The sequence below is a fragment of the Sinocyclocheilus grahami genome, unplaced genomic scaffold (assembly GCF_001515645.1).
Source record: "Sinocyclocheilus grahami isolate Dianchi unplaced genomic scaffold, SAMN03320097.WGS_v1.1 scaffold299.1, whole genome shotgun sequence".
Taxonomy (NCBI): Eukaryota; Metazoa; Chordata; class Actinopteri; order Cypriniformes; family Cyprinidae; genus Sinocyclocheilus; species Sinocyclocheilus grahami.
This window is the reverse complement of record NW_015505478.1, coordinates 348216-374550: the sequence shown is the minus strand read 5'-3', so window position 1 is coordinate 374550 and position 26335 is coordinate 348216. Positions and strand designations below refer to the sequence as shown.

The 26335-nt window shown below is 37.3% G+C and overlaps 1 protein-coding gene across 1 annotated transcript in view; it reads left to right on the top strand.

Moving 5' to 3' along the window:
- LOC107601117 (glypican-3-like) overlaps positions 1–26335 on the top strand; it is a 72597-nt gene that overhangs the window by 22505 nt on the left and 23757 nt on the right. The window contains exons 4-5 of the mRNA XM_016293148.1: positions 168–293; positions 9171–9282. Coding sequence (XP_016148634.1) covers positions 168–293; positions 9171–9282 — 238 coding nt within the window. The remainder of the gene's footprint in view (positions 1–167; positions 294–9170; positions 9283–26335) is intronic.

Below are 26335 nucleotides of genomic sequence, written 5' to 3'. Positions count from 1 at the left end.
CTCAATTTTCCCATAAATCCCTGTATCTTTGTTCCACGGATTCTTTTTAATCTTGCCTCTTTGTGCACACCATCTAATTTAATTTATCTTTCTTCAAGTCCACTTTCTCTCTCTTTCTTCTTTCTGCTGCTCTCTTACTTTCTCAATTTCCTCTCTGTCTGCCGCAGGGAGTTTATCTCGGGTCTGAGGGGCTTCAGTCAGTTCTACAGTGGCCTCGGAGAAGCTCTGTGCAGCAAAGAGCCGATGGCACTCAACAGCTCTCTCTGCTGGAACGGACAGGAGATGACAGACAAGTGAGTGTTTCGATCTGATGACCGTGTAACTACATACTAATACTGTGTTCTTCAATTTTAGACTCATATTCACAATACAGTGTGATTTAGCGTATAATAAGGACATAAATGTTAATTAAAACATTAAGTAAATTCATTAAGTGGCATCATTATACTTGCAGATATATTCTCTGACATGTAAAGTAAGACTAATAGTTGGTGCTGTGCAGCAGAACGAGTGTTTTGCAACATTGCGGTTACTGTGGACCCTTGCCAGGGTAGACAGACAGCATGTTTAATTTGACACGGATAAAAATGAGTGCACAAGGGAGCGAGTACAGCCTGATGAATAAGTTGTACTGTCTTAAGGTTCCAGGTCACGTTTAATTTTCACGGTAGCCCGTGTTTTCATTTTGTATGTGCATTTTGTCCACCGGAAACATTTTTTCATTGTTTTATTAGCCGAAAGATTGGCATCAAGAGACCAACAGTACAACCTATTAAATGCACTGTACAGCTATTCCTTTGCAGCCTTGTTTTCATTTGTGTCAGATTAAATATGGTGTATTTTATGATGGCTGGAATGCTAGTTTGACCAATCAGCATCCAGAACTCCTTGAAATGTTGTATAATATACGTTATTTCAAAATGGAAGAGGTTGTTATCTCTCTACAACCCATGCACTCTCTCTATTAGTGTTTTTATTCTGACAGTTTTTGCTAAGTGGGTAAAAGTAGCATATATTACAATAGAATCAGTCTCCTAAATGCTTTCCAATATTACTACAATCTCAAAATGGCCCCGAAGAGACATATTGCCCCCGAGCTTGTCACAAATCTTGAAGTCTAAAAAGCTTTCTGAATAAAACGGAGGCAGCTTAAGTGGCTGGTAGCTGAGCGGATGATTTTGTGTGTGTGTATCTAATGAGTTTGGCCAACTCCAGTTCCATCTGACAGGCAACAGGGTTGTGATTTGGTCTTTGTGGGGTAACTGATGTTGGGTGGTGGTGTGGTGGCTTCCCTGTGCTTGGCTAATTGTTCTTTTCCGTCATTCGCTCTGTGACTGCCTGTGCCTGGCTCTCCATGTGCCCTTTAGAACCCAATTTAAAAATTGTCATATTTCAGTACGCCATGTCCCACATGCTTCTGTCCCATAACTCTCTCACTCTCTCACAGTCCAAATCAAGTTAAGGTTGGCAAATGACAATAAATCAGTGCATCCCTGACCCAAACAGAAAAGCTTTAAGAGCTGCAGTATCTCATCCTAATGACTTGGAAATATCAGCTCAAAACTGAAGTGATCATTAAAGTCAGCATGAAATCAAAATGGATTCTATTGACTGTCTTAATGCTTGTTCCTGGTCTTATTGCACGGGAATGGTTTATCGGTGCACATTATTCAAAAGAAATCGGAATCTTTAATCAAAATGTAATAACTTCCTCTGAAACGACGTTCCTTTTTCGTTAATTTTCTATTGGATAATGTTAACCAATATCCAAATAGCTATTTAGTTGTTGTTTTAGCAAACTCTCATTTAGTCTGGCTCCATTCAAATATGAAATGGCCACTATTTACAATCAAATTGATTCCCACCCCACATTTTCTCAATGAATATTTTTTCTTCGCTTTGAAATGCATCACATTATAGAACAAAAATGAGTTGACTTTTCAGTTGACTTTGAAGAATTGTTTCAAGGAAGCTTAGATGTTCACATACAGTATCTTGCATAGCCTAATAAAGAAATGAACAGTTTTATATTTTAATTAGAATTTCTTGGTAAAGAATTATAACTCAGCACTAAGAAAGGAATAGTTCACCCAAAAGTGAAAATTTGCTGAAAATGTACTTAAGTGTGGCAAGTGTCAATAAGTGAATCAAAGAATCATTCATTTAATGATTCATTCAAACCAGCTGATTCATTCATGACCCCTGTATTTAAGAACTGGTCATTGTATCACTGACCTTTCATTCAAAAACACTGAATTATTAAAAAAAAAAGTGAAACACCACTCAGCGTTGCTGTGAGACGCAACTGTTCTGCTTTGTTTGGAACTTTTTTCGTAGGCAAATTAGTCTTTGAAAAAACTGTTAAAAATCTTGTGGTCTTGCATTAGAACTTAAACGCAATTGTCAGGCACACACTTAATTGAGAATTGATGCCATGGGCCAAATTAAATGAAAAACTAAAACATAAAATAATAATAAAAGAAAAGTCTCTCCCTCAGGCCATCCAAGATGCAGATGAGTTTGTTCCTTCATCAGAACAGATTTGGAGAAATGTAGCATTACATCACTTGCACACCACTGAATCCTCTGCAGTGAATGGGTGCCGTCAGAATGAGAGTCCAAACAGCTGATAAAAACATCACAAAAATCCACAAGTAATCCACATGACTCCAAACCATCTACTAATGTCTTAAGCAAAAAAGCAAAGCCCAAAAAAATCCAATCAGTAATACTTTACTTTATGCATGAAGGTACTTGCAAAAGAAAAAGGTTTCAGGCACACTTCCAAGACACCGTAGCATCAGTGACCTAATGGATAGAGAGTCGGACTTGTAACCAGAAAGTTGCAGGTTCAAGTCTCAGGTCCGGCAGGGATTGTAGGTGGGGGGAATGAATATCCAGCGCTCTCTCCACGCTCAATACCACGACTGAGGTGAGACCCTTGAGCAAGACACCGAACTCCCCTCTGCTCCCCGGACGCCGAAGCATTGGCTGCCCACTGCTCCGGATGTGTGTTCACGGTGTGTGTGTGCGTTTCACTACTCACTGCTGTGTGTGTGCACTTGGATGGGTTAAACGCAGAGCACAAATTCCAAGTATGGGACGCCACACGCCACGCCATTTCCTTTTCCATAAATATTTATGGATCTCATATGCGTGTTTCGAGTGTTTTTCATTTCATACAGAGCTGAGTACAGGTGAGCATCTGAGTGTTGGTTATGTGAGTTTTTAATTCATATCCCCCTAATATCCATTCTTGCCCTGTCTGTTTAGTGTATCCATTTTGTAATTGTTGAAGGTGTGTGTCTGTGAGTGTATGTGTCAACATTACAGTATTATGCACTATTAGCTGCAGCTGTTTGCTCTCCAGTAAGTGCAGTTGAGGAGTAAATGGGGCTGAAATGGCCTGGCCACAACAGCATAGTGAACAGTTGGCCTTAGGGGACAGACAGCTGTGTCAGAGGGCTCTCAGGCCCTCGGGAGTTAATTAGGACCCAAGAGAGAAATAGATAGGGGAAGAGAGAACGAGAATAATGATACTGTGCCAGAAATGTCCACCAAATCTCAATGTCATTCCTTGGCTTCTAGTGAAATATCATAATTAATTCTGGAACGCGTTCAGACTCATTGTATGCAACGTATTGAAGACAGAGCGATCCTTCACATTCTGTGCTGGGAAGGAAGCCATCATGATTGTGCCAAAGAATGTCACTGTTTATGTGGCCCTGATAGATTAAATAGTCGATTCAAAAATGTCAGAGCATAAAGAAAATTAATTCAATGCCACCGTCACATAAATACACTGAGCAGCTACAACTACATTCCTGCTCATTCTTTCATACAAAATACAAACTGTGCTGAAATGTTACTTCATGAACAATTACTACAAAAGATGATTTGACTGTAAAGTTAATTCCTAGCATCCCTGGTGTTTGCTAGAAATTAGTTTTTCTCCTGTGCTGGAGGGAGTGCAGAGGAGCCCTCAATGTCAAGGATCAAGTCACCAAAACTCTGGCACAGATTTCTGGCTTCTAGAGAATCAATTTTAGCATCCTGAATATCTGCCTTTTTAGCCAGTGTTTCCTAACTCTTTTTGTCTTATGTGCTCCCACAGGCCCTTCAGTTCGACTCAAGTAGCCCCTCATCGACCAGAATTGTGCTCCTCATATTATACTAGATATTATTTGGTGTTATAAATTATATTTTTAAAATGTCATGAATACAATAATTCACTGTTAAACAAACAAAAAAATATATAATTCTGTGGGTGAAAAACTATGACAGCATTTTAGTGGCATGTTAAAAAAAAACTAAGATTACGAGATTAAAGTCGTAATATTTTGGGGAAAAAAGTTATGAGAATAAAGTCAAAATTACGAGAATAATGTCAAAATAGTTTGAGAATAAAGTCAAAATTATGAGAATAAAGTTGATAAATTAATTGATTCACATGAGGTGAATACAGCGATCTGTCATGCCACATTAAATAAATATTTTGAATATTCTCAAAATATTTCAAGTTTATTCTCATAATTTCGACTTTATTCTCAAAATATTTTGAGTTTATTCTCAAAATGTTTTGAAATTGTTCTCAAAATATTTTGACTATTCTCATAATTTTGACTTCATTCTCAAAATATTTGGACTTTATTCTTGTAATTTTGACTTTATTCTCAAAATATTTCAACTTTATTCTTGTAATTCCAATTTATTCTAAAAATATTACGACTTTATTCTCAAAGTATGTCAACTTATTCTCGTAATTTTAACTTTATTCTCAAAATATTTTGACTTTAGTCTCGTAATTTTGACTTTATTCTCATAATTTTGACTTCATTCTCAAAATATTTGGACTTTATTCTTGTAATTTTGACTTTATTCTCAAAATATTTCAACTTTATTCTTGTAATTCCAATTTATTCTAAAAATATTACGACTTTATTCTCAAAGTATGTCAACTTATTCTCGTAATTTTAACTTTATTCTCAAAATATTTTGACTTTAGTCTCGTAATTTTGACTTTATTCTCAAAATATTTCAACTTTATTCTTGTAATTCCAATTTATTCTCAAAATATTTCGACTTTAATCTCGTAATCTTAGATTTTTGTCTTTATTTTTTAACGTGCCACTAAAACTAAAACTTATATTAGCTTGATTGACTGAGACATTTTATGGGAAGAAAATAGGATAAAGTGTTATACTCATGCGTGTGAGTGAGATTAAACAGCAGTGTCACAGAAATCTTCCGCTGTTTTTACACATGCACTTATGTTGTACAGTAAGTGTGATCCACACAAATTGACTAAACATAGGCCTGTTATTTTGTTTTCTTTCCTTAAAAAGTAGCAGAATGTGTGAAGCAGTTAATTAACTGCTTAACAATGTTATGACAATCCTAATAGTATTATTAAAAGTCCTAATTTAGTACTTCAAGAGGTTAGGAATCGCTGTTATTGCCTTCACCACCTCACCTTTTCATCTTTACGTTTGAAGGGAGGTTGTGGCAGACAGGCTTGTTTAATAATTAATTGAACTTCGAGAAATCTTTAACTTTAGGTCAAGATTGGTGGATATTTAGTATGTTTTACAAATCTTCCTCCGAGACCCAGAATGCTTCTCCTCCTGCTCAATAACCCCCTCTCCTTCAGTCAGCTCATGATGCTGAAGATACTCGTGATTGATTCTTGCCATCTCCAGCGGGTTTGGGCATTGGGGCATGTTGGATCTCTGATGGGTGCGCAGTAGGGCCATGAGTCTGAGCAGGTTCAGCATGAGTAGCTGGTCCAGACTGTACATCCACAGGGTGTTTAGTCATTTCCTGTAGTAGCAGTTGGGTTGCTTGTGCTCCCGCTGTACCATAATGCCTGTGGTGTGTTGTTTTTTTTGTTTTTTTTAGGAATCATAATGTTGAAGTCATAAAGTGGCAGATAAAATGAAGTAAATTTTACATTATAACATGCAGATAAAGCCAACAGCATTCTGTCTGTTCTGTTTTGAATAACGTTTAATTATGCAGTATGACAGTTAACATGAATGCAGTTCTTTCACTCAAATGATTTCTGGATCATGTGACATTGAAGACTTGAGTGATGGCTACTGAAAATTCAGCTTTGCCATCACAGGAATAAATTACATTTTAAAATATATTCAGATAGAAAAACAGTTATTTTAAATTATATTAATAATATTTCACAATATTGCTGTTTTTGATGAAATCTGACATTTCTGTTGTCCATTTAAAATCTCCTACAAACATGACATATATGCATCTGAATTGCATCATTCATGCAGAGTACATCTCTTGTTATTATATATGTCAACTAGAATCAGATAGAAGTTATGCTGTGTGACACTTACATATTAATATGTCAAGTTTTCAGTTATGAAACATCTTTGTATAAATCTTTAAATACTAAAATCAGCTTCAGATCAAATCCATAAGCCACAAGAACAGGCTAAACCGTGCTCATTCATTCATTCATTCATTCAATTTTGTTTCATTTCATTTACTTCCCAATTGCTTAAAACAAAGACTCAACATACAAGGACATTTTTAACCCACTAAGTAATTTGTGTAAATGAAGAGAATACCTGTTGGATATAAGTTTCAAATAATATTTCTTGTATATTGTGTAGTATTTCAGTGCTGCAGTGTGATTGGCCAAATAGAACTGAATCTTTTCTTTAATTTAAAACCTGTCTAATTAAAATGCATAAGATGTTTTTGTGCTGAAAGAATCCTCACCTCAGCTACCCATTACGTTTCTGCAGTAAAAGTATGATTAATTTGATATCTTCCCACTGTTTCCCCACAAATGCCCACCATCCTAATCAGAACAAAGCTGAGTTTTTCATCACGCAGGACTGAGCTGACCTGATGCTGCTCGACCCTGGTCAGCACACAGGTGGGCGCTTCATGCGTGAAGCTCCAGCTAATCTCATCCTCCATTAAAAGCTGCCCATGTCTTCTGATCTCCTCCTTCTAATGGAGCTCACGTCTGTATTATTAATGTGATAATTAAAAGCGGGAGGGGAGCTGCCATCGGGAGTAATAAGGAGAATAAATAAGTATGGAAATGTAATTTGGCTTAATGAATAAGCAGTGCGTGTCAAATAATGTGCCGTGAAAGATGATTGGATAGAATTGTTCAGGATTATGTCATTGCTAAGAATGGAGCATGAGGTCATATCTTTGGCTCATACATCTAAAAGCTCACAGCACTGCAAAAATCTGAGTTTTTCTTCATTCATTTTTTAGCAAAAGGTCCTTAAAAGTGCTAATAATGCATGTTGATATAAGAAATATAATACAGAAGAGTTAATTAAGTTTTATTTAGTTTCAAGAATTAGTTTAGTTTTTTTGTGTCATTTCTTTTTGCACAATATGACACAAATACAGTAAATAAAAAGCAAGAAAATACAATTCATATACAGTGCCGGAAGAGACAAAAATTCTTATTTTTATATGCATAATTAGTTATATATATTTATAGTTTTTATATATATATTTATATATATATATATTTTTTTTTAGTATTTTTTACAGTATATACGTACATTGTTAAAATTAATTAGTTTTTTGTCTTGTTTTCAGTAAAAATCTGTATGAAGTTCATATATTTTATATAAATATATACTTTTTTACTGAAAAACAACACAGAAAGTACAGTGTATGTTCTTGATGAGCATGGGCTTTAGTGGATAAGTCTAGGTTGGTGTCATGATGGTATCGGATCTGTCACTCACTGTCTTTCTGTCGCCTCAGTGCTTGCACCAATGTGCCCGTGTGCATCAACACTAATTAGCTTTTAATAGGGAGTAATTAACTGGAACATGAGTCCAAGGGGCCCGGGGGGATCGGGGAACACTTGGGCGCAGACACACACACACACATTTTTAGCAGTTGATGATGCCCAACATATGCTCCAGTTGCTCAGAAACATTCAGATGCCAGCACATGTCTGACCCAGTTGTGCTGTTTTATTGTTGGGTTAAGTGTGTGTATCTGTGTATCTAATAAGAGCTACAACAAAACAGGAATTTGGGTGGGAAAAGCATAATGCATAATTAGACTAACAATTGGAATCCACTCATATTTATGCTCCTGCTTTTTTTTTAAAACCTTGAGTAATTTTGAACAATGGAAAACCAAAAGGGATGATTTCTTCAAAAAGCCCTGGGTATCTAGAAATAAGTGTGGGGGGGGGGGGGTTTAGCCGTGAAGTGCCTTTGAAATCTTTGAATGTCCTTGTGCAGCGTGATTGAATGAATGTGCTGAATGGTAAAAATGAATTTAAAGGGTTATTGTGTTTCATTTTTGCTCAAATGAAATTCCTATGGTCACATGTTTGCCTCTAGGTGGCAGTAGAGGCCAATTTTAGTGCTCCTAGTCTTGTGGCCATTCACAGCAGCTTTGGTCAAATACCTTTGAAAACCAGGAACTGCTGCTGAAAAGTTAATGATATGAAATCAATTATTAAGATGAGTTCATTCATTTGAATGACATTTTTTTCTCATATACAGGAGATCGGGGCTAGTTGTCACATGGGAAAGGGCTTCATCTGTCACTGTCAGGTTTCAAGTCAAAAGTCCAGTTACACAATCGTATGTTTTCTCTAGCAGTGGTTTTGTATGTTGCTTTCTGACACCAGTGTGATTCAAAATTGTCCTAATTCAGAATATTGTTTGTTCTCTCTTTTAAACCAAAATTTTAATTTCAAAATGTAAATTTGTTTGAATTTTTGCTTTAGCCTTTGGGTAAACAAGTGAATATAATGAAACCATATATATTGTATTATATTTGTCAAAAATATATATTTTAAATATTTTAAAAATATAATGGAATATAATATACAATATGACAACTTATAAACTTAAATTAACTTATTTTATATTGCAATGTGGCAGATCAACTTGTGTTTAAATATTTTTTTCTTGACAGTAACAGTTTAAATGTTAATTGCTTTTAAAGCCAAGACCTTAATGTGTGTACTTACATAGAAATTGCTTTTTAAAAATGAAAACAACCCAAGAAATATTTACTGTAGTAAAGGTGCTACAACTAGCCCCGATCTCCATATATCACTTTCAATTCATAGACAGAGTGCATTAAAACCTGTAATTTTGTTTTTAATGTGACTAATGGACATTTGTGTCTATATTTTGCAGGTTTCCTGGTCCAGGGCTGAAGAAAGCCCATCCACACGGCTCAGAATCCAAACAAAAGCCACCTGAACCCGTCATCAGCCAGATCATCGACAAACTCAAACACATCAATCAGGTGAGTTACTGTTTATCAGAAAACATGCACACACTATTTTACATGTGAACTTCACTGTGCACATCTGTGAATAATCATATGCTGCCATGCTGTCAGTCAGCACACAGACATACAGCCGTACATAAACTCATCACCTCTGCTTTAACTCCATCACAACCGTCTGCCTGTCATCACACACTCAGATGCACGTCTGCACGCTGTTTTATGGCAGCGCAGTCTTGTAGATTATCAGGATGTGTGCTAGGGGTTGCCGGAATCTGTACGCTAATGCAGACAAAGCAGAGGCTTTCATTCACTTTCTTCCTGCCTGCCTTTAAAAAACAACAGCTGCGTGTCATATCACCTTGACTGTGTGTGTGTGAGTCAGGGTGTGTCTGCTTATATTTCATGTACAGTTCGTTCCCTATTGTGACTAAGATCCCACAGTGATATTTGACCCTTTAGGGCTTTCTGTGTATATACTCTGGTAATCCTGAGAGAACAGCATCTGGCTCATCTACAGGAAGTTCACCGGGCGATCTAAAGGTCACCTCTTTCTGTGCTTCCTCTCTACCTGCAGGATGTGTGTTTTTGGCTTGGTTTAAATGTATGTTGCAATGCAACCTTATTGTGAATGGCTATAGGCTGCAGTTAGTAAAGCTCAATCCAAGTGTGTGTGTGTGTGTGTGTGTGTGTGTGTGTGTGTGTTATTGGCACATTTAGCTCTGATTTTTACATTTACATTTCGATACATTTATTCATTTACTATTTTATCTGAAACAAAATTATGAGGAATACAACAAGCAAGAAGAGCTAACAATAGTCCAAAGTAGTAATGGCTAATACAGGGAGGGATTTAGTGAAAATGGTGAAAGAGAGGAGTTTTAAAAAGAACCCAACTTCGGATAAAAATAAAACAAATTCATTTTATAACTCATTTATTCCTTAGATTCGTTTTCCCACATTTCTAATTTCCTAATTTAGTTTATTAACTAATTTTGTTTGTTTGTTTGTTTGTTCTGCTTTATTTTATTTTTTAAAACTACTTTTTTGGTTTACTTTTTTATTGTTTTTAATTATAGACTGTTTGTTTTGTTTTGCTTGCTTTATTTTGTTTTTTATTACTACTTGTTAAAACTATTTTATTTTCTTCTGCTTTGTCCTATTTTGTTTTGTGTATTCCTTTTTTGTTTCGTTTTTAACATCGACTGTTTTTTTCTTGTCGTTAGATGTTCTGCTTTATTTCCTCTGTTAATACTTGTCAACTCCCTTTGCACTATTTTTATTTAATAATTTTTATTTAGTCTTGTTAATTAATTAAATGCAATTTCTTTTAATCTTTAATTTTATTTTAATTAAGTGAGAAATAAGAGTGTGGGGTCCTGTGTATATCTTGCCTTAATAAACCAGGATGATATGTATGTGACTTGCTATGCGTGTAGTTTTGTGTGTGTGTGTGTGTGTGTGTGTGTGTGCTATAGAAACCCACTGCAGCCTCATGCTCAATGGCCCCATCTGAGCGGATTAGCGCAGCGCTCTTGTTTAAACAGACCACCGAGACATCAGAGCGGCTCAGATGATTCGTGGGTCTCGTCTGCCCTCAGGCTGTGGAGAAGAGCTGTGAGGTCACGCCTGCCATGGGACAGGCCCTCATTTTCTCAGTTACTCTACAAACAGACCTTCTCTTCTCTTCTCTTCTCTTCTCTTCTCTTCTCTTCTCTTCTCTTCTCTTCTCTTCTCTTCTCTTCTCTTCTCTTCTCTTCTCTTCTCTTCTCTTCTCTTCTCTTCTCTTCTCTTCTCTTCTCTTCTCTTCTCTTCTCTTCTCTTCTCTTCTCTTCTCTTCTCTTCTCTTCTCTTCTCTTCTCTTCTCTTCTCTTCTCTTCTCCATCTGTGAAAGACTCACTTTGACCTTCTTCCCATCTGTTTTCTTCCTCCTGCGCAGCTCCTGTGAAGTGTCCAGCTGTTGTTTTAAGACACACGTCACATAATTTATGTACATGACAATAATTCACACACAATCAAAATGAAGATGTACCCTAGACCTCTGTGTATTAGAAAGAGAGGAAAAAGCATAATTAAGCAATGTCACGCTTAAAATTGTGCAGCTGATCTGAATAGCAGCATGGTTGTGAACCTCATACACACACGCACACAGATGATATAGATCTGGTGACTGTATGATGTCAGTGCTGTTCATGTCTGGTAAGCAAATGGCAAGTGCATTTCAAAAGACCTCTATGTATATATACACACATCTGTGGCCCCTATAAACACATAAACAAATGTGTAGACGCATGTTTGTTTCACTGTATAATGTCATAGACTTCCATTGTTTTTCTTTAGGTTAGTGATATATACATGTTTTGACCAATTAATTTATAAGCTTTTTTAACTAGTGAGGTCAAACAGGCTCAACTGTGTTCAACAGGTTTCACTTTATTAGTGAGGCTTTTTTTGAACAGTGAGGACCTCACAAGTACAGTCATGTAGGAAAGATGTTTGTGTGGGTTGTTGATTAAACTGTGTGCATGTATGAGATGTCTTCACTATGTCATTCTCTGACAAACATGAGAATAGTAGTGCAGTCAAATCAGTGCACAATGTCCTTAATGAGACAAAATGGGACAAAACACAACAACAGCGCTAGCCGATTTCACAGAAATCAAAAACAAACCAAATTAAGCCCCTTTCACCATGACAGAGACTTTTTAAATCATTCATAAAAGATTCATTCTTTAATAATTCATGTTCAATTCGAGTTCCGGCTGAAGGAGATGGAGCTCCAGTGAGTCTACAAAGTTGAGAAAAGTTTAACTTTATGCAAAGAAGCAGCTTCTACCAATGGTTTTTGGTTCATGCATTGATAATCCCTCTCATCGTGTTCACATTTGCTGCTCTTTATATTCAAAACTTTCCCCTATAAAACATTCATTTAACATGAAGAAAACTGATTCCTTGTGAAAACATACTAACTCTCCATGACACGTCTGTCTCGGTTGACCTCCCTCGATTATGTCAATGCGAACGAGGCTTTAGTGCGACCGGTAGTGTTTCCTTTACTTCACCAGCAGAAACTCAAACATGTTTTAATCAAATGTTCAGTTTAACTTAACCCTGTGATAATAGTTTGCATTTGGTCTTATCTGGCAACGTGCTAATGTGTGTTCTCATTTGTTTCCAATAGCCGGGGGTTTGAGTTCTTTCCCAGAGCGGACAGACAGAACACTCATATCAGACTTTTCCTAGCATTTCAGAAAGCCAAGATCTCATCTTCTAGCCTGGGAGGCTTGTTACTTTTAGTATGTGCTACATTTTCTAAGTGTTCTCCGGCAGTTCTATAAAACATTTTGGGTGTGGACCCATTTGATTTTATGGAGCAATAAGGTTTTTGGAAGCTCTTAACAGTGTTTGAAATATGTCTGTTCCCGGGGTATATAGCGTGACAAGCCTGTGTCCCAAAGAGTGTTAGTGTAGCGGCGCTAGAGATGGCTTGTTGGCTCAGATTTGGTCCTCTTCTGAAAGAGAGACACTGGGGAGTGCACTGAACACCAAAAGACAAAACTTTACCCTCCCTCAGCTCTGCAGACCCTGATTTCTCACGCCTAATGCGGCTGATGTAATGGCTGCGCGGGGCCAAGTTTAGAGTAAGCTCGTCTCTATAAATGAAAAAAATGACTTGGTGCTCAAGCTATTCCAACTGGGCAAGTGCTCAAAGAGTCTGTGTGTTCTTATCTGCATGCCTAAACATGACTCAGTCAGAGACAGATCTCTCAGGCCTAAATGTATGCGAGTTAGTGCATTAGCAGTGCTGAAGCTTTATCCTAGATATTTGATCAGGGGTTTCACATTTTTTTAATGCCAAGGACCCCCAAATATGATGCTTTGCAACAAACCCATACATAGTTTACTGAGGAAAAAAAGTAAATGTGATATAAAAACATATCAACATATACAAACATTTTCATATTTCATATGAAATATTTTCAATAGTATATTTTCGTCAGTGTAATAATTTCAATAGTAATGATCAGTTATCAATGTTAAAACAGTTGTGCTGCTTAATGCTGTTGTGGAAAGCGTGATACATTCCTGATTCTTTAATGAACAGAATCAGCATTTGAATCAAATGGAGCAATAAAAAAAAAACATTTATTTAAAATCATATATTAACTCTTTCACTGACCAGTTTGGCTACTGGCCATTCAAAACTTATACTAGCCAAAACCAAAATATCAAGACTAAACCAGATTATCAAAAACACAGCTTAGATTTAAATGTATTTATTATTAAATCTGATTCTGAATCAAGAAATGGTTTTCAGGTTTACGACAGTCAATCACAGTTTGTGAATACCATTACAAAAGTAATAAAAACAAAATTCCCTATGGCTTCTCTTATAAATCAGCAGTTATGTCATTTAACGATGTATTCAATTTATAATCAATATTGATAATCAATCTATTGAAGCTTTTCCTCCATTGACATCCATTGAAAAATATGTTACAAATATTTGTCTCAAATCGTTGTTAATGCAGTTTAATAAAAGAAAAAAAAAGTTGTGCAGCAGGATTTTAAACAGCCTCTGGATTCGGGTTAGCAAGTGTTAAATTCAAACCCTACATATACTGAATAGTGGCAGTGCATGGCGGAATTTCTGCTTGGCGGAAATGGCAGAGATGTTCAGAGATGAAGCTCATATAGCACACACCCTCCGTCTGTCTTCATGTGTGTTTGTGTTTGTTCCCATGACTGTCAAACATTCACTCGTGCTGATCTGTAAAGTCTGCAGCGTCTCTTCGTGTTTATACAAGAATAGTGAGTCATTTGTGGACAGTTTACTTCTTTGAGGGGAGTTGTTAAACTACAAAACCTCCAGTTTGTTCTTAAAAATTAACCTTAATAAATGTGTAAAACCCTCAGATCAGTCTACGGCTAAAAATCCCCCTGCGTTAAACTTTTAAGGACTAACATGCTGAAACAGAGTTTCTATAAGTAATTTGTCTGTCCAGAATGAAAATGAACAAGCTGCACAATCAGAATATATGGTGTAAAGCCAAACATATCAGTGTTTATTTGTTTAGATATTTCTAAATGAATAAAGCTATAATAAGTTATCTGATATCTAGATATAATCTGACTGAAATAATGTGCTTTTTGGTGACATTATGGAGATAAACACGGAGATGTAACCACTTGGAGTAACCGTTTTTACCGGAGCTTTACTGGAGCCTATATTGTTGGAGTAGCAAGGACAGAGGACCTCACATGTATAGTTTAATTTACGCGTATTGTTAAATTAGATTTTCATATTTAGGAAAATATGTCTTTCCGCTAGTGCCGTCATCAGGACCATCTGGACTTTCCAGGGTATTGAGTTACTGTTCAAAAAAAGCCTGTTCCCAGCGGAGCTCAGGGGATAGTGGTGAAACACCGCAATTATCTGATTGGTCTTTGATTATAGAAGTTCCCTCCAGCGTTGAGATGTGTCTACCATGTGTAGGGCAGAGAGGTGAGCATATATTACATGTCACTTCTCATGTTGTCCTAGATTTGTGGAATGTTCTGTGAAAAATTACATGCTCTGTTTTTTATTTTTTTCACGTACTATGGGAAAGAACTCTAGGCTAGATCTTTCACGCACACTCACTTTTTCTCTCATTTCCTGACTAGAACTTTTCTCTGCACTTTTCACTTTTTCTTCTTTCTCTTTGAACTCCACCCTACATTTCTTATGCTTTTTCTCCCATGTTAATCCCACTTTCTTTCCCGCTCTCCTTCCTGACTGTGTCGAGTTGTATGTGACACACTCCAGTCCCGCAGCCCTCCTTCGCCCTAATTAGATCCAGCGGCAGAGATGGAGAGAGAGGGAGGGCCGCAGGTAAGGCAAGAGAGCAGACAGCAAAACAAACCAGAGCTCCACATTCCAGCACGCAGCCTCACGTCCTGCTGCCGCTGACTCCACACCTCATCTACTCGAGTAAAAGTACCAAAAAGTACCAAGCTCCAAAGGCCTCTTCACATCAGATATGAAAGTTAAACAAGTAGTCGTCTATCTAAATGAAAACTTAAGTTTACTCCAGGACAAAAGATGGCAGTGATTGACAAATTTACTCTGTGCAATGCAGTAGGTTTTATGTGAATTTGGGCATGGTAACAATATATTTTTTTAGTAATATCAAAATAATATTCAGAAATTTGGGGATGGAGGTTTTTTTTTTTTAAATAATCAGCAAGGATGCACCAACGTTAATCAAAAGTGACAGTAAAGACATCTATAATACTACAAAACATCTATAATACTACAAAACATGCCTTTGCATGTCTCTGTTCTCAATGGCTTGATTTGACCAAAAACTCCCATATAGATAACTTTCCATTTTTAGAAAATATGTCCTTCTAATGCAGTCTTTTTTTTCTGACAACCTTAATGTGTCTCATGTTGTCTCTCTCCTCCAACTTTTTCTCTCTTATGCTTTATTGCTCTCAAACACTTCACCTTTTCTCAGAAATATTTCCGGTTTATGCCATTCATCCTTGTGTGATCACGTCATATCCATAAATAGAGAAAAAAGGTCTGTGGTAGGAGATATGCTACTTGATTTCTGTAATGATGTAGGTTTATTTTATACCTGCACTCTTAAAAATGAAGGTTCTTTACAGGCATTGATGGTTCCATGAAGAACTTTTAACATCAGTGGAACCTTTTCATTCCACAAAAGGTTCTTTAGATTATAGAATGCTCTTCACACTAAGAAAAAATGGTTCTTTTAAGAACTGTTGTCTGAAAGGTTCTTTGAGGAACCTAAAATGGTTCTTCTATGGCATCACTGCAAAAGCTCCTTTATTTTTAAGTGTTGTAGGACTTTCTGTTTTTCTTCCTGTTAGCGGGTCTTGTAGTAGAATAACAAATCTGTTTCAGTATGTTGATCACAGGGAAACAACTACAATAACTGAAACCATCAGATTAATTCACATAGAAATCAGTGCTTTTGAAGCATCATGCAATTTCATGTCTCAACCACAGATGGCGATAGAGAGGCCAAAGTTCTGTAAAGTACAGTCAAATTTAACTTGAGAGACAGTTTGGTTCATTTTAGAGATTTTGCTGCCTTAAAAGCTTAGTTAACTGTAGTTACCCACTTTTTATTTGTAGCGTGTAGTTAAAGTTAAACTACTTTTCAAGTTTGAAAACTAATTTCAAAGTAGTTTCTGATTGTCTCATTGATGTCTATTTTTATTTCCACTAAGGAATTTTAAAAGAAATGTCTGAGACAAAATTGATAGTTAAATGAAACCCCATGAAGTCTCCTGAGCTATGAAATGGGCAACCTCTGGGCACTTTCTTACATCTCTCCAATGCCGTTCCCTCTCTCACATTCCCTTCTTCTCCTCCATCCCCCTCTCTTTTTCATCTATCTGTTCCTCTCTCCCCTGCTGTCTAGGAGGTCAGACGGAGCACATGAGAGGTCTTTTCTTTCCAATTAGTTAGCTGCTAATGAGGCTGAAGCCCCCAGACCCTGCTCCCAGCAGTGCTCTCAGCAAAGCCCCCTCATCCCGCAGGCCAGAAGTTTTGTGCCCCCTACTGCCACCAATCTACCCCCACCCACTGGCTACAATTACCACACAGCCAGCCAACAACTACCCTATAACCAGAGCTCATCTGTGCTGAAGGAAACGGGCTACACCTTACATGGTCACCAGCAAACCTGTTTACTAACAGGACATATTTGTTATCCTGATCTGCTGGAAAGACTTCCTGTGACATGGAAATGTCACACAGGGCACTTCCTGAGCCACTGACTGACCAGAAATACGGTACTTACTATAATAGGGATGCAAAATAAACAAAAGTGCATGTATTGGCTGAAGTGTTCCCAAACACCTGTATCACCTCATCTACAGCTGTGCAGTTAAACAGATAGTCTCTGTTTCTTGAGCAGCAAATCAGCATATTAGAATGATCTCTGAAGGATCATGTGACACTGAAGACTGGGGTTATGATGCTGAAAATTCAGCTTTGCATCACAGGAAAAGTTGCATTCTAAAATATATTAAAATGAAAACAGTTATTTTAAAATTGTAATAATATTTCACAATGTTACAGTTTTACTGTATTTTGATTAAACGAATGAAGCTTTGGTGAGCATAAGAGACTTCTTTCAAAAACATAAAAATAAAACTATTACAGACCCCAAACATGTAAACGGTTGGGTATATTGAATGTTTTGAGTAAGCAGTGGAAATTTAGCAAAGCATGCTTAATTTGGTTAGACAGGAAATGACAAAAGCATGCAGAGATTCCCAAAAGTTCTGATTATTCTGCTATATGATGAGTGCTTAATGACTATGAAAACCTTAAATTATTTTTGATGATGATTATTATTATTTTTTTTGTGTGTGTAGTTTTGTTTTACCGTTTAACTAAGTGTTGTTAGTTTCGTGTAATTTTAGTTTTTCATTTAATTTACTTTTTTTAAGCTTGGTTTTACATGAGTAGTTTTGGTTAAGGAAAGTAACCCTGGTCACCCCACCAGGAGCCGTGCCTCGCATCAGGGGGTCAGTGTTCCTGACAAACATGATTCTTGTTGCCTTATGAGCACTGTAGACTGAATCCATTGAGATGTGATTGTGTTCGAGGGAGAGAGGCTTACAGGTGGAAGGGTTACGGCCGTGTTGTTTCTCAGGCTGTAGTGTAACTCAAGCCTCCCCTGGGCTCTCTGTGAGATTTGCCTCTATGTGCTGTTTCTCACGACTCGTCCGTATCTCCCAGCGTGAGCCGAGAGAGGAACCTCAGAGAAACGCGGCGCTCCATCAGCGGCCTCGCTGGAAAACACAACAGGAGCCTCTCGACGGGTCAGAGGTCTCACTTCCTGTTTCCTCTCCGTGCAGGGTCATCATAGGGTCTCCTCTGTCTCTCTTTCCTTTTGTTACGGGGGCCTCACAGCGCAAATCAATGTCTCTACAATGTAGCAGATTATTCGAGAAAGACAGAAGAGGAAGGAGGCAGCGCTCACACATGCAGCGTACTGCTCAGTGTCAGTGCTTAAGATAAGCCTTCAGCGAGTCCTGGGACGTTTCTGTAAAAACACCCATATTTCTAGACTGCATGTATGGATCTTTTCAAGCTGCTTGTATAGATCATACTCTTACATCTGTCTGCATAAATGTGAAAAAGAGGTGAGGTAATAGATCAGAGTTGTCAGACTCATTTTAAAACCAAAGGGAGCTTGAAGAATTATGCGATACACAAGAGGATTTTAGATAACACGGGGAGTTATACTAAAAGAGAATTAATGGGAAATTACGGTCTATTATCTTATTAATCTAACAGCAATGTTGACAAGAAAAAGAGAAAATCACACACTTCTTTTTGCTAGATAACTGAAGCAGTCTAAAATCATACATGCATAATTTGGGCTAAAAAACTTTATTTTCATTCTCAAATCTAGCTGAATCAGTATTAATGTGTTATGTCTAATCAGTAATTAAAATTATGAAACTGACTGTTTTTTTCTTCAAAGAATGAATCATTCAGCCCACTAATAGGGAAGATTATGATGAAATAAGGACTTAAATGTCAGTTTAATTCTCACACAAACATATTGTGTGGCTCTAGTGCATATATACGTAGCACATGAATCATGTGGACTACATTTAGCATTTTTGCACATTGTAAAGGGAAAAGAGCAGCCAGCACATTCTTCAAAATATCTTCTAGCTATATCTTTTTTATAAAAATGTTTGATGTAAAAATTTAAATCTTTAAAGAAAAAAATAATTTTTTTGAGGGGATGAATTAAAATAAGTTGTTTTAGATTGTTTTAATGATTGTTTTGTCTTGTTTTAAATCATTTTAAGTCCGCTTGGAAGTTTGCTGAGGCTCCCTAGTTGAGAACCAGTGCTTTAAAGCACACAATGTGTGTCCATGAGAGAATGCTGAGCTGGGAATCAGATGGTGATATCAGATGCACTGCTTTCAGACCACATGACTCTGGGAACGATGGCGATAACATGTCAAGCCCTGGAGCAGAAGACAAGCGAAGCCTGTCCTCAAACACTAATTAGATTTAGCCAGCAGCCCTCATATCAGAAACTCTTTTAGCTCCCACTGCTCTGTCAAACAATCGCCTGCATTTACTGCAAACATGCCAACATTTACACCGCTAGATAAAAGAACTGTGAATTCTTTTCTCTTTCTTTGACTTCAGTCATATATACATTTCATTTCATCACAGCTCTTCCAGACATATTTTTATACAAACATAAACAACAAAAACAACAATGAAGCCCACCTTTCTGAATCTGTGTAGCTTTGCCTCCCCCTTTTTTTTCAAATGATCAATTCTTCAACAGATATCTTTGTTCAAATGCACACAAATCTGTAATTTGTTTTGCTTTCTTTGATAAATGGCTTTGTTACAGCACTGGGGAAGCTACTACAGAGACTTGTTTAGATTGTAAAGGAACTGATTCAGACGAATGTGGTAAAACACTCATAAATCATCTTTGGAGAAGCCCACACCCAGGCCGCTAGAGGAGGCCTGCTCTTTGTGCTCCTGTCCCAACAGGTATTAGTTCTAGGAAATGAATCTGTCTCTTTCATCTGTCTCAGACGTACTGTGTCTTGCGTGACTGCCTCTGCTTCAGACAGGTGAGAGGGGATGCCGGGACAGAGAAAGGGAATAAAGGTCCACAAACTCACCTCAAATGTTGAGTAATGCATGAAATGTGTGCGCATGCGGGTTTGGATTGAAGTTTCCATGACTCACACAGTGAAAATGTACCGGGTTGATCCCTTCTTCCCTCAAGTATGAACCACAACAACTAAAGTGGTTGTAAGGTTGTAAGGCCGTTTTTGTGTGTGTGACCTTTGGATGGTTTCATATAAATGAGGAAATTCAAAAGCACTGTATGTAGGGCAGAGGTCATAATGTAATCATTTTAAGAATGCAGGAAATTACAATTCAAACGAAATTACACTGAGGTTAAGCACCAGGCTTATTTGATTATTCAGATTCTTTTCTAAAGAACGATGTGCGCTGCGAGCATTTGAGAGTGTTCATAGTGCTCCAGTTTAAAGCACAGCAGTGCTGTACATTAAGTTTGGGATCAGTAAGATTTTTGAATGCTTTTGAAATGTATGCTTACCAAGGCTGCCGGTATTTGAGCAAAAAAATACAGTAAAAATAGTAATATTGTGAAATATTATTACAACTTCAAATAACTGATTTGCATTTGAATATATTTTAAAATAGAATTTATTCTCGTGATGCAAAGCTAAATTACTCCAGTCTGCAGTGTCACATGATCCTTCAGAAATCATTCTTGTATGTTATGTTATATTATTGTCAATGTTGGAAACAGCTGTGCTGCTTAATATTTTTGTGGAAACTGTGATAGATTTTCTTCCAAGATTCTTTGAAGAATAGAAAATTCGAAAGACCAGCATTCTTTTGTAATACAGATTTTTTGTAACATTATAGTTGTCTTTACTGTCACTTTTGATCAGTTTAATGCATCCTTGCTGAATAAAAGTAACCTCTCTCTCTCAAGAAAAAATCTTACCACAAACATCTGAACTGTAGTGCATGTATCATATATAGTACAACAGCATGCAGAGCACCATATGAACAGACCACAAGCTACGGCACAAGTCCAGACATGCTCGTTTTTCCTCTTGAACAGGCACAATACACGGTATGATGCTAATCAGAGGTAGGATGGAAAAAAAAAAGTCTTCGCTACATTTCATCCGGTTTTCTCGGTTTCTCTCTCTCGCAAACACATAAACATGTAGGCTGCTGTAAAGGGAAGCCGTGTCCCTGTACTGACCCTGTTGGGTTTCACTTCAGAGCGGTGACATGCTGGATGTGGTGCTGCAGCGCGAGGGCCAAACCACAAGCTTTATCTCCGTCCCCTCTTGGGTCTTTATACCCCGGCCATACACAACCCTGAGCTGCTCACTGCCGCCCCACAGCGTGTGTTGTGGTTACCAGAAAGAGAGACGGAGAAAAAAAGTCTTGTCCTCTCATGTTTTCTCCACAGTAGGTGGATTTGTTTTTTTGTCAGTGTTGGAGATGTATTGCAGGACTGACTAAAGGAAGAGATCAAAAGAAAACTTTTGCTGCAAAACTTGTTTTAGATAGGAAATGGAAAGGGATGGAATGGAATGGAAGCCTCATTTCCGATAAAGAATAAAGACATTTTAAAAAGTAACTGCGATTTTTTTTTATCTTTTACATTAATTCAGACTTTTTTTTCATGAAACTGTAAGAATAAATTTTTTTTTTCTTGCACTTGTGAGCTTATATCTCACAATTCTGAGTTTACATCTCGCAATTCTGTTTTTGTGTTTCCATCATGGAATCAAAAATAAAAAGGTAATTGCAACCTTACGATTCTGACATTTTTGTCTCACAATTGTAAGTTTGTATCTCACAATTTTGAGTTCATATCATGCAGTTTTGAGTTTATATCTCGCAATTCTGAAAAAAGTCAGAAACCTGTTTTGTGAGATAAAAAGTTGCATTTTCTACTTTGTGGTGGAAACAGGCTTTCATAAAATGGAGGTAATCTAGGCATATCTGAGGTGCTTATTCTTATAAGGTAAGAATAACTTAAAATTTTTAAAAAATCAGTTTAAAGATTGAAACAAACCCCTAACTTTAAGATTAAACTTCACTGTATAACACACTCTTCATGTTTATGCTACAAATACATGAATATCTCAAATCAGGGCTTTTCAAGGGGTTGCAAGGGAATGTAGAAAAACATGATATATTTTTATTTACAGAATCTTAGCAACCCCAAAGCAATACTCACCCACAAGACCATATCATCGCGGCAGCAGGTTTTCTGGATGAGATCTGAGCTGGGCTAATCATTGTTTAGTCATGGTCTTATAATTTCCAGAAACCCGTCTGTGAGTTTTCTCCTCTTATACGCTCCATTGCTTGTCTGCTTGATTAAACAGTAAACTGCCATGTGGCATTACTATATTGCTCTGAGCGCTGACCCTGAGCAGAGTTCAGGCCTGGTGTGGGGCTCAGCGACAGGTCTGTGGGCACTGCGTCTCTCTCACCGCTGAGCACTTTGCCATGTGTTGGCCTTTTGTGAGTTTGTGAGCAGAGTTTTCCTTTGTGTTCTGTGCAGTAAGGGAAAGAAGGGATCGCATGGCTGAACAGACACTAATTGCATTTTTTGCATTGAGCTTCGCTGCATTCCATGAGCTCTGTGTTCCCGAAGCCTCTGGACCGCAGAGAGAAAGAGGAGGAGGGGAGTCCTCAAGTATGAGGCTTGTTCTTGATTTATCAAGCATATTTTATTTTATTTGTGTTCTCTGTGCTTCCTTGAGGCTCTCCAGTACACGCCAGGCTTGTTTTACAGCAGCAGCGCTACTGCATCTGACACATAGCATTGTGTCCTCACACTGACAGTATTGATCTAAGAAAATGAAAGTGATATCCGCGTTAATATATTGAGTAGCTGAAAATATTTATCAGTGTTTATCATGAGTTGGTCATTGAGAATTGTTACCACAGGTATTACATGATTTCTATATGTGACCCTGGAGCACAAAACCAGACATAAGTTGCTGGGGTATATTTGTAGCAATAGCCAGCAATACGTTGTATGGGTCAAAATTATCCATTTTTCTTTTATGCCAAAAATCATTAGGATATTAAGTAAAGATCATGTTCCATGAAGATATTTTGTAAATGTCCTACCGTAAATATATCATAACTTAATTTAAGATTAGTAATATGCAATGCTAAGGACTTCATTTGGACAACTTTAAATGCGATTTTCTTCAATATTTAGATGGTTTTGCACCCTCAGATTCCAGATTTTCAAAAAGTTGTATCTTGGCCAAATATTTTCCTATCCTAACAAACCATACATCAATGGAAAGCTTATTTATTCAGGTGATGTATAAATCTCAATTTCAAAAAATGTACCCTTATGACTGTGGTCCAGGGTCACATATATTCTACATTTGATTTGATTATAGATATATCTTGAAAATACACTACGATTCAAAAGTTTGGATAGATTTTATTTTTTTGGAAAGAAAGAAAGACAATTAATACTATTAATTTATATATATTTTAATTTAATATTCAAATAATGCAGTTTTTTCCTTTTATTTACAAAAAATCATGAGAAAAATATATCACAGTTTCACAAAAGTATTTAGTAAATATTAAGTAGCCTAACTGTTTTCAACATTGATAAAAATCGGAAATCTTTCTTGAGCAGCAAATCAGTATATTAGAATGATTTCTGAAGGATCATGTGACACTGAAGACACTGAGTAATGATACTAAAAATTCAGCTTTGCATCACAGGAATATTGCATTTTAATTATATTTTCAATTACATTCCAATAGATAGCAGTTATTTCATACTATTACTTTATTTTTTATCAAATAAATTCAGTCTTTGTGAGCATAAGAGATTTCTTTCAAAAATCTTATGAACCGACCATCATCCAGCATTCAGTATTGATCCACCCTATCTGTCAGACCACAGCTCCACCTCTGATTATTACAAATTTGCTCTTAATAAAATCTCATTTACATAAGGAAGTGGGCCACATTTACCAAGGAACCAAACCCAATGTTTAGAGCATAGACTACATACTGCTTAAGTTGTCTGACTTGCTGAATAGACAGTGTTTGTGCGCCTGTCACGGTGTAACAGATGTCTTTTTTCAAACAATGGGTGAGTAATTCACTCCATTATTTTATATAGCTTCATAAAAGCCTATATTGCAAAATACTGAGTTGTTAAATAGGTTTATGGTGCATTTTCATAGTGTACCTGCTGAATTCAGCACACAATGTGTGACAAAAATAGACTCCAGAATACTAGTCGTCGCACATGCTCTTCTGTTACGCAGCTTTGTGTACAGTGTGAACGCTGTAACTCGTTAACATGGACAAGCAAAATAAATGCATACTGCCTTTGCATTCAAAGTGAGTTTATTGCTTTAAAGCATGAATAAATTCCCCTTTTCCTTCACTGTAACACAGTGGCACCAGAAATGTACTCTAACCAGCCAAACCAAAGCATCCTGTGCTACCTCAGCTGGCCACTGCATGTGTGTGTGTGTGTGTGGGGCAGCAAGTAGCTGTGCTCCATCCATTCGGCCTACTCTCATACACCCAGTGCCAAACGGGCAGCCAAACAGTTGTCCTTAAGCTTTTCTCTTTTCTTTTCTCCCTCTACCTTTTTTAGAGTTTGTTTTAAAATACCCTCGACCACATTTCTCTCTCTCTCTTTCTCTTTACGACTGTTTGCTTTCAGAGTTTAAATGGTTTGTGGGGACGGCCCGTCTCACATCGTTACTGGGCAACGGTCTTCAGGAAGGAATTCAGAGCCCTCAGTAAATGTGCTTAGGGCTTAGACTCATGCAGCTCTCCAAAAACATGCTGTTGAAACAAGAGCGCCGAGTGCATTAAAGGCCCATTCCTCGCACTGGGAAAACAGGCGCGTTTGTTTTTATTTCAGTTTCATGAACAGCACAAGTCATTGAGGGAGTGTGGTTTCACTAGGTGGCGCTATCCCAAGCTCATTTTCACACCGTTATCAGGCGTCTTTTGTCCGTTTTATGCTTTTCGGTGTCATTGCCGGTGGGCAAGCTGCGTAAATGAATCAGTTTCTCTGTCACTGCTATAACCGGCCCTGCGGACTTGTTCAAACAGAAGCGGTCTGTGCCTCCCGTGTTTCGGGCCTGAATAGAGGCCTGTTTGGAGATCTGGTGGAACATGTTGTATGACTTTCCCTGCTGACCTCCTGAGAATGCACTGACATTAAATCACAGATGGAGGGGTTTGTATGTTTAGTAAGGCCTGTTTATCTTCTGAGGGTTATAATGTAATAATTATCAATTTTTTAGAGAGAGAGAAAGCTGTGTGCTGGTCAGAAGCTGTTGCCCTATGGTTTGTTTCAGAGCGAAGCCATCCATAGCCAGACCCATCTGATCTCAATTTTCTCCTGTAGACAAAAACCAACAACAGCGACGAAAAAAACCAACAACAACAAGCACATGCTTGTGTCCGCACATCGGAAGGAAATCAATAAAAGAGGGAGACAGAGTAGAAAGATTAAAGGAAAAGCAGAAGACGGAGGGGGACGATGGAATTTTCAGCAATTATAGTTTGGCAAAACACAACAGCGGTTGATGTAGGAATCAACTCATTTAAAGTTTATCCTTTTATGCCTGACTCTATTTCAATGCAGTACTGTTGAAAAAGAAAGACATGAAAAAGCCTTTTGGAAATGAATGGCTTGATGAGATCATTTAACTTTATATATTTAACCTTATCATGCTCAAAATCAATCCTCAATGTGAAGTTTTATACATACCACATATGCCACATACCACACATAATGCATATGGAGCAATTTATGAAATTTCATTCTTGTCAGGAAACAGCTGATCTGTTTAACCCAAAATTAAATCTAAATAATTGGTGGATGCATACTTATCAACATCAAGAATTTATGTTAAAAATAATACTGAAAGTGAAGGTTTTTCATCTGGTCAGAGTTGTTTTATTAAAAAAAATTTTTTTTTTAAATTTCACTTTTTAAAATGGTCCTGCAGAGTGACAAATGCATTTTTAAAAGTATAAATTTAACTTGTATTTAAAAAAAATAATAATATTGTCACACCCCTGTGGACTGTCTATTATGGTTTCTCCCTCTGTGTCCTTATTTGGTTGTTCCTGTTCTCATTATGAGTTAATCACCTCATTGTGCTCACCTGTCTGCCCCTCATTATCCACCCTATATCAGTTCCTGTCCATTGTGTTCCAGTTTGTCAGTTATTGTGAATGTTACCCTGTGCGTGTGCTCCTACCCTCTTGTTAAGTTATTAAAGGTTTCTTGTATCCTTCATCCTCGTCGTCCTGCCTGTTCTCTGGCACAGCAACACCGGGACAGAATAACTGACCCAAAACAAGATGTCAAACGGCTGAAGACAGGCTTTGGTGTCTGCGGCAGGGTGGTCGAGATTTGGAGAGGTATGTGGAGGAGTTCCTAGAGCTCTCTCACCAGGTGAGCTGGT